Source organism: Monopterus albus, unplaced genomic scaffold, assembly GCF_001952655.1.
Source record: "Monopterus albus unplaced genomic scaffold, M_albus_1.0 scaffold29.1, whole genome shotgun sequence".
NCBI lineage: Eukaryota > Metazoa > Chordata > Actinopteri > Synbranchiformes > Synbranchidae > Monopterus > Monopterus albus.
In genome coordinates this window covers 4604592-4614127 of record NW_018127909.1, presented here as the reverse complement: position 1 = coordinate 4614127, position 9536 = coordinate 4604592, and the positions used below count along the sequence as shown (strand labels likewise).

At 42.0% G+C, this 9536-nt stretch overlaps 1 protein-coding gene across 1 annotated transcript; it reads left to right on the top strand.

Moving 5' to 3' along the window:
* Nucleotides 1–2124: 2124 nt before the first annotated feature.
* On the top strand, nt 2125–9339 carry notum1b (notum, palmitoleoyl-protein carboxylesterase b). The gene is made up of 11 exons (XM_020596136.1): nt 2125–2908; nt 4258–4310; nt 4416–4511; nt 5103–5163; nt 6034–6092; nt 6324–6426; nt 6520–6711; nt 6819–6916; nt 7020–7167; nt 7274–7321; nt 8122–9339. The coding sequence occupies exons 1-11, from the start codon at nt 2532–2534 to the stop codon at nt 8462–8464; spliced, it is 1578 nt and encodes a 525-aa protein (XP_020451792.1). The 5' UTR covers nt 2125–2531; the 3' UTR covers nt 8465–9339.
* Nucleotides 9340–9536: the final 197 nt, after the last annotated feature.

The window sequence follows — 9536 nt, the reverse complement described above, 5'->3', positions numbered from 1 at the left end:
TCCATAATAGACAACAGTATATTTGGAATAATTAATAAATATGTTACATAATCTTGATGCGTATTTCAAAATAATTTCTTGTACTAATGTAGTTCTTAATCGATTACAAACTCAAATACAAATGATTGGCAAATTAAAGGTAAAACTTGAAAAATTAATGGGGAAACATGATGTGACTCTTAAGTGTAGTCCAGGTGTACTGTAGGAAACTGCTGTTTTCACAAAGGATGCTTTGACATGTTGCAGTGCAAGAAGCAAAAGAAGTAAATAATAAATTTAAAGATGCATGTATGTGAGTTCTAGTGCTCTATTTGTATGAATGCTAGCTTACTGTCAGGCTTACTGGGAGACTTAAATGGAACTTAACCATTGGTAATAACCCCTGTATTTTGTCTACTGCTGTAACAAGTCACAATGTTTTCTGGTCAAATGTGTTTTTACATCTGATTTCATTCTGAAAATATTTATTTGAGTCTGAAATTAAAAAACAAAGGGTTCCATGTAATCTTGCTTACGTGCCACTATTACATGTCACTAACTCTGTGTCTCCTCTCTCCATAGTGTGTCCTCTCTCTCTCCCTGTTGCAGGTATCCCTGCAACTTGAGCTTGTTGCAGCAAAAATCAGACTGGATAAATGCTGGAATCAGATTGGACAGACAAAATAGCATGTGGTGCCAACAGATGGAGAGGTGTGAGGCCAGAGCTTCAGAGGGCATACAAGTGACCACTAGAGTCAGAGTCCACCCCAGAGAGGGAGAGGTGAATACAGTTCTCAGTTCTGAGGGGAAATTGCCACCGTCTGAATAAATAAACAAACAATCTGTTTCCTTCCTCACTCAGCAGGATAGAAAGTTCAAAACTCTGCCTGAATGGAGCACAAGCACATGAAAGTGTCTGTGCTGGACGTTTGTCAGGTTTTACACAACATTTGCACAAAAATAATAATAATAATAACAAAATCAAGGCAGGAAAACACAATTTCTGGCATTATGTTGCTGAATGTCAGCAACATAGATTTAAATTGAATACTAGATGTGGCTAAGAGCCACAGACAACACTAAGCTCGGGACAAGTTCATGAACCTTCATGTGTAAAATCTATGGAATGCCCACTAACCCTACAGGAAGAGCAACAGCTGCCTGGTGTCATATGTGGACCTCGTAAAGATGATGTTACACACAGGCTCTTGCTCACATCAACAATGACGATGTTGAAGCAGTGAGAACTGATGGCCAACAGAACTCCATTCTTTTTGAAGTGAAAGCTCCTTGTGTTCCCAGAAAACCACAGAGCTAGAGAAGCAGCAGTTTTAATGAGCTACTCTGGACCTGTGATGACCTCAAACACAAGAGAAAAAGTATGAGGGACCAACATGACCAGAGGCTGTGAGGAAACTGAAAAGCAGTATGGGCCAGTAAAGTACAGTTGTGAAGGCCAAAGAATCTTCTGTCACTTAAAGGCAGACACAGAAGGGAAATGGTCTTGATCATGCTGCAGACAAGAAGGCGGCTTGGCTTACAACAGTTATAAGTTTAACGTTATAGGATCTGATCTGATCTGATCCTGAGGTATTGGTAAATAATTATCACGAGAAGTAACGTCCTACAGCTCACAACTCAAAGGGGCTGAAAATGGCTATAGCTGACATATGTCATTCAAATATGTGACACAGTGACCTTTATTTGGCTTCAGTATAATGGTATTTATTTGGGGGAAATGCATGTACATGTAACAAGTGATGCCGAGAGACAAAAAGATCTGTATGCTGCATGTTTACTCACACCACAGTCCTGCTTTAAAGCCTTCCTTTTTGCCTCTACAGGTTACCTAAGTACTCCAGAAGGGACGTATCTATATAAGATGATCTCCACCAGCCACAAAAACAAAATGCGGGGTCCCTTTTCGAGCACATTCACAGCTGTGTATGACTGGATATGTGTTTCTGTTGTACCCTAGCGCACGATGTGACCCTCAGCTGATTTCCCTCACACATCATATTCAATCAAAGACACTTCAAAGCAAGTGGTCATATGATGGCACACCATAAAAGGGACCGAGTGTATGAGTGAGCTGGCTGAAGGGGCGTGCCAGGCATACGCGCGCTCTTAGTGTGAGACCGACGCCCCGCGAGGAGCATCAGCCAACGATAATAACGATTGGCCCGCGGGAGTGAGAAGCACGGACCAGCTAGGGGGAGGAGGGCGGCGACCTCAAATAAAATCCCCTATTCGTTTGCAGCTCATGAAGAGCTGAACCACCAGCAAACAGGTCGGCTACAACCATGAAAATGGAATGAGCGACAGGGTTTTACGCGCGTAATGACGCGTTAACTGGATGAACTGCAGACGAGTTCAGGACGGAACTTCAGTGAGAATTCCACCTGCATTTAGAGTGAATTTTGAGTCCACCACTCAAGGCACCATGGAGAACTTTTACCTGTGTTCATTCATCACACTTTGCGCGAGCCATCGTCTCCAAGTAGTCTCCGTGCGTGCTCACAGAACACTTCACGTCTCTGTCGACTCCTAGGATGTGCAATCAAGAAATGCAGAGTGGTGGGGTGGTGAGACGCTCGACGAATCTGTCCGTGGTACGCTCCTGCATGCTGCTGCTCTTCATCCACATGAGCGCACCGGTGGAGGCGAGAAGAGTGCGCGGCGGTCGGGCGCAAAGTCGACGGATGCAGCAGCAACAGCAGGCTCCGGCGTACAGTGAACAGGTGGAAGGAGCAGAGAGCTTTCCGTTAGACTTTACAGCCGTGGAGAGCAACATGGACAACTTCATGGTGCAGATAAAGAACTTAGCGCAGTCACTGTACCCGTGTTCTGCGCAGAAGCTGGACCAAGACATGAAGTTGAACTTTTTAAACAATGTATCTGTGACGTGCAATGACGGGTCTCCTGCTGGGTAAGTGAGTGGGCTACATTGGTTCTTTCCAGTTTGTCAATAACCCAAAACGTCACTTAAAGGGTCCCTAATTAATTTGTATGTGCAAAGCCAAGAAAACGCAGACCCTCAGTTGCGCTCTGCCTCACCCAACATGAAGTCTGTGTTACTGATGGCTCAGATCACTGCCCTTCATTCCCGTTGCGCCGGATGTGACCAAAATGGATCAAAGAATCAGAGAGAGCGCAGTGCGCGATGCCCCTAAGCGTTATATGTGCTAGATCATGCGTCTTCCCCATGAGGAAAACGCAGAGATTACTTTATTTAAGTACCTACGATGTTGGGTCTATTTGCAATAGAAAGCAACACCGATAAAGGAAGGCTACATACAGTGATAGTTTTTGCCACAACAGGTGTCTGTTTGTGTGGCCACTAAGGCAAACCTATGTCAGTGTAGACTCACAAGCACATGAACAAATCAGGCTGATTTGTGCCTGGATCATTATTTGTAGATAGTCATTCTCAAATGTTACTGTACATAGACCAGTTTTATCATTGGCTGAAGATCACACTGACTGACATTCTTCAGTCACTGTCTTCTTTGTGCACCAGTCTCTCTGCAAGATTCCAGTTTTGTTCAATTTTTGGAAAAAACCCTTCACTTCAGGAGTCCTGCTGTGCATCTGGACTACTCAGCATCAGTCTGCAGCAGCGAGCTGTAGGCTGAGGTGCATTACTTTCTTTAACTGTGAGTGAAACTGAGTGGAAATGACACAATTTGTTGCATCTACGTGGAAAAACCTCAGCACTTTGATTTTATTGAGTCGAAGGATTACAAGTACATGAATACTGTCTTATTCTTCACGATTATTACGTGAGACAGGAATAAAAGGCTGCAACCTCAAGTTTTCAGGGCAGGTTTGCAGTGTTAGCACACTGCATTGAGATAAATCTGGATAAGCTAATCATTTTTAATGATAATGCCTCTTAGAAAAGTAAAATATTATCAGTATGTTAATATCAAGTCAATCTTTTTAGTTACATTTTACACAATATGTAAAATATCAGGAACAGGCCTGACTGTGTAAATAAGAGGGAGGTTTCCATATGCCACCAAGCTGTCAAGCCTCTGTGAGTGCGTGTGAGACCATGTGTGGTGCCAACAGCATGATGAGTTTCCTCTACTCATGATTTCTTAAATAACTGCTTAGAGCTGTAAAAGCTAACAGGCTCCTGCAGCGATGTCATCAGAGCCTAATATTTTATGTCAGGCTCAAAGGTAGCATCCCTACTGTGGGGCTTGTGTTGTGTGTGTTTGCATCTGTATGTGCATGACACACACAAACACACTGATTTGTATTCTCGTGCAGTTACTACATCAAGGAGTCCAAAGGCAGCAAAAGGTGGCTGCTGTTCCTAGAAGGTGAGTCAGAACCTTTGAAACAAACCAGATGTAGAGCTCTGTACAGTGAAACACCTCACTATGTCCCCTGCTGACAAGCTTGTGTATGTGTGTGTTTGTGTTCAGGTGGATGGTACTGTTTCAACAGGCAGACCTGTGACAGCAGGTATGGGGCAATGAGGAGACTGATGAGCTCCACCAAGTGGCCACAAACCCGAACAGGTAACACATCATGCCCTACACTGTGTCTCATGCACAAACATAGATATGCTTGAAAGTGTTAAAACAGTTTGTGCAGTTTTTGCAGAGCCTCTACACAGCCCCACTGAGCTTTTGCTTTTTGCTTTCCTCTGAAGGAAAAAAACTTCCTCTGAATGAATGAGATTCAAAGAGCTGTTTGTGTTTCCTCTTTAGCTGAGTTTGCTTTAATCTTTAAAGCCAAACTCTTAGGTTCCTTCCCTACTGTCATCAGGGAAACCCTTGTTTGTTTATGACTCCCTCTCTCCACTGCCCTCTCTGTGTATACTGTACATTGGTGGTCGGCACAACGGCCGCAGAGCTCTTCAATGCCTGCATGTAATTGCTGACCAAAGCAGGGAAAGTTAATGACTTATATACCACTGGGGAAACACACTCCTTACGGTAAATACACACCTCAGCATACATCAGAACACACAGCTGCACATCAAGGTTTGTGAATTTTAACAGGGTGCCTCAAGTATTTAACCTCTCTCATCTTTAGTGAGAATATTTGTCCACTAAGTGTCAACAAACTCCTTGTTTCACCTGTGTTTCACTCTCCTCTTTCCACAGGAACAGGAATTCTGTCTCCACAGCCAGAGGAAAACCCTCACTGGTGGAACGCCAACATGGTGTAAGAACCCGAGTTGGTCTTTTTAGATTGTTATTAAAACACGTTTTCTGCTTTGCCTGTGCTTTGTCTCATTTCCCTTGCTCTTACTCACCTTTATGTGTGCACACACCTTAGAAGGCTGCATCTTAGAAAAATGAATCCCAAGAATCAGATTTATTGAATAAAAACCTATAATTAAGTGTATATTATTTTTCAGAGGTGAAAGTAAATTTTTACTTCAATGTACTTTGGGAGATTTTATACTTGCACTCGTCTACACGTCAGACAGAAAATATTACAATCTTTACATTTTCCAATTTACATTGCACTTAGCATGTGCAACATAAGGGCAGCTTTATAAATATGCCACACTGGTAAGCAGTTTAAACTACAGAGGATAAGGAGCGATGTCAAACTCTGTAATATCTATACCATCTGTAACAACCTATATTAAATATATCTTACAAGGTAATGCATCAATAATTTAAAGTAATCTGTATCAAGAAGGACTCCAACTTTTCATGTATTTCCATTTTAGTATTACTACTGTTTCAATTAAAGATATAATGAGTACTTTTACCACAACTGCTGTTTTTAATGTTTTGCTTTTTACCATTCTTTTATGTAATCATAAGCTACGTAACCACTCTGTTTTGTTCTAGCAGCTACTTGTCATTGTTCAACAACGAAAACACACTCACTAACATCCTGCAACAGCTTTCTATCTTGAGAGCATACACTTGTACTAACTGTCTGTGTTCAGTCTACTGTCGCACAGCCAGGATGGCTTTTATTCATACAGCTTAACCATCTACATCAGCAGTCAAATAAAAGCTGCTCTGATATGAAGTTTGATTCCAGATTGTCAGTGTTGCATTCTCTTTGCTGTAGGTTCATCCCATACTGCTCCAGTGATGTGTGGAGTGGAGCCACCCCAAAGACAAATCCCAGTAAGGCACAACAAATAAAATGACCCACTCTGTGAGCTTGTAGAAAGACTGATCAATGTTGGTGATTTTTAAAGGCAGGATCATTTAATAATAATTCAATGGGTTTGCTGTTAGGCCTTAAAACCCATAACAGCCTTATTCTTTTAACTATACCATTTAAATTAATATAGCCCTAAAATAAGAATGTTAAGTGGTTCTGTGTTAATGAATGAGCGTCATTTGTGTTCTCAGGTGACTATGCATTCATGGGCTCTCTGATCATCAAGGAAGTGGTGAACGAGCTGCTGACAAAAGGTCTGGGCAACGCCAGGGTTGTTCTTCTTGCAGGAAGCAGGTCAGTTAATTAATATACTGTATAAACAAATGTGTACTGTACCAGATATAATTGTATGGTTGTAACCTCTGATCCCACTCTTCCTGTCACCAGTGCGGGTGGTACAGGCGTCCTTCTGAATGTGGACCACGTTGCCGAGCAGCTGGAGTCGCAGGGACACATGGGGGTGCAGGTCAGAGGCCTGGCTGACTCCGGATGGTTCCTGGACAACAAACAATACAAATTTACCGACTGCTTGGATACCATAAGCTGCGCCCCCACTGAGGCCATAAAGAGAGGCATCAGGTAAGACAAGGACAGATGGCCTGATTGATGGAGCGGTGAAGGGGTTAGGAAGAAGCTCCATAAGCAGTACAGATATGGTAAAGTGATGATGCTTTGCTGGTGAGCAGGTATTGGGGCGGACTGGTGCCAGCAAGCTGCAGACAGGCGCATGTCGGAGAGGAGTGGAACTGTTTCTTTGGATATAAAGTCTACCCCACTTTAAAGAGTGCGTACCAAGAGCTTCTCCATTACTCCGACACAGACAGTTAAGACAGAGGCGGGTGTGTCATTTATATTCTGACCTGTGGGACATTCCCTCTCCTGTCCAGGCCCGGTGTTTGTGGTGCAGTGGCTGTTCGATGAGGCCCAGCTGACGGTCGACAACGTCCACCTGACAGGACAGCCCATCCACGAGGGCCAGTGGAGGTACATACAGAACCTGGGCCAGGAGCTGAGGAGCACACTCCGTGATGTCCCGTAAGACTGACAATCACACATGTAAAAGATAAAAATTAAAAAATTAATTTTAAAAATTAAAAATGACTGTTGTGTTGACTGCTTGATTCTACGTTTTGAATGGCAGGGCGATGTTTGCTCCGGCCTGTCTGTCTCACGAGCTCATTACCAGAACGTGAGTAAATAAACCTTTTTAAACCATAAAACCTGAATGAGTGACCAGTAGTAGAAGAAGTACTCAGGGAGTTGACTTAAGTAAAAGTAGAAAACAAAAGATCCGGCAACACTTGCAGTGTTTGGAGCAACTTTATAAGTAGGAAGTTCAAAATACAATATTAGCCTCTCAAATGTAATGAAGTTAAGGTATGAAGTAGCAGAAAATGAAAATACTCAAGTGCAGATACCTCAAAGTTGTACTTAAGTACAGTACTTCAGTAAATATATTTAGGTGTTGTAAAATGTGCTATTTATACATATATATGTATATATGGGTATTTGCATATATGTTGCATAAACAACATAAAATAGCAGTAGAAGTATTGAAGACTTGCTTGAGATCCTTTAAGTTTTTTTTGGGGGGGGGTGCATTTTGATACCTTTGTCTCAGACAGTAGAGAGATAACAGGAACATAGTGTAAGAGGAGTGTTTACTATCATTTAGAAGTGAAATGACATTTGCCCAAAGGGGCTTTACAGTTTGTACAGCAACACCCACTGTCCTTAGCCCCTCAAACTGAACTGGATAAGGAAAGCCCGGTACAAAGCATAGGGCTAAATCTTGTGACAGTATATAGGTCACCCAAACAAACCTAAAATGTGGTAGGTTTTACTTTTTAATCCCCAAGACTGTGCTCATAATATTACATAGTAATAAAATATATGATTATTATAACATTTTGAGGAGGACAGATGCAGTTGTCTTCTGTTTATTCCGTGTTCTTTGATGCCCACCTTTGACCCTCCCTGTCCCTGCAGCTCCTGGATGGACATTCAGGTGAAAGGAACCTCTCTTCCCAGGGCTCTCCACTGCTGGGACCGCAGTTTCCACGCTAACCTCCGCATCAACGCCAGCCATGGCAACCACAGCCACCAAAAGCACAAGGCCCTGCCCATGAGGGGCTGTCCTCTACATTTGATTGACAGCTGCCCGTGGCCTCACTGTAACCCCTCCTGCCCAACTATTCGTGACCAGCTGACGGGACAGGAGATGAGCGTGATCCAGTTCCTGAAGCACATGGGCTTTGATGTGCAGAAGATGGCTCAGCAGCAGGGGATGGACCCCAGGAAGCTACTGGGCATGCTCAATAATGGGAAATGAGTCACTTTTTAAAGTAAGCTATTCTGAAATTAAACAGAGGACATCAGGAGCATGGGAGCAAAAATCTCATGAGAAGACTGTCATTTATCAAGTTAACAACAAATGAAACTGACTCAGCATCTGAAAAACAACTTGCACGTGCCTCATGAGTTTTAAAGCTGTTCAAGAGTCAAATAAATTCAAACCAGAGCATCTGAGCTGTTAAAACACACATATGGGATCATGAGCTCGTTTTAACATACAGACAGGTACAAAGCTACAGTATGTTACTATACAGAGGTGTACAGACAAAACACAACCTGGGTGGGGAGTGTATACTGTATATACAGTACACACAGTATGTACTGTAAAATGTTTATGTGAAGCTGAACCTGTCGAGGTGGTCGACAGATAGTCTTTAAAGATCTGATGGGAAAGCACATCCCAGTTTGCTCTGTGGAGACCTGGTGCTCTCTTCTGTCAACCCTAAGAATCACATTCACAAATCCATCTGTGGTGCTGCTGTTCCTGCCCTCCACCAGATATGCTGCTTTTACCATTTTGGAAAAAAATTATTTAATGGGTAATATTTACTAATAATAAAGTAAAAAGATTAAGCTACTTACTTTTGTTTCGGCCACTGTAAAATGCTTGGAAATGTATTTTTCTACTAAAAATATCTTTTATATGTTTTACAGTCGGATACATTCAGCCAGAGTAACAATGTATCTATATATTTAATTTTTATTTGCATGTTTGTAAAAAAAAACAACCTGTATGCTACTAGTACACAGTTTGGTCATATAGTTTCTCAGTGTGTTGAATTTACCAAATGTTTTGTGTTGTAGCAGCACTAATAAATGCAAATACGTACTGATATGATTAAAAAAAAAACGTAATAACAGAAGACAATATAGTTGCATTTCTCACACTAAAAGAAAAACATCTGAAAACAAAATGGAAAAAGAGTATTTTCCACTATCCTGACCCTGACATCCAAAGTTTACATGCAACATACTTACTGATAAAAATTATTTACATCATTAAAAATATGCAGAGTACATACACACTTCTGCACCTGAAATAAAACCTA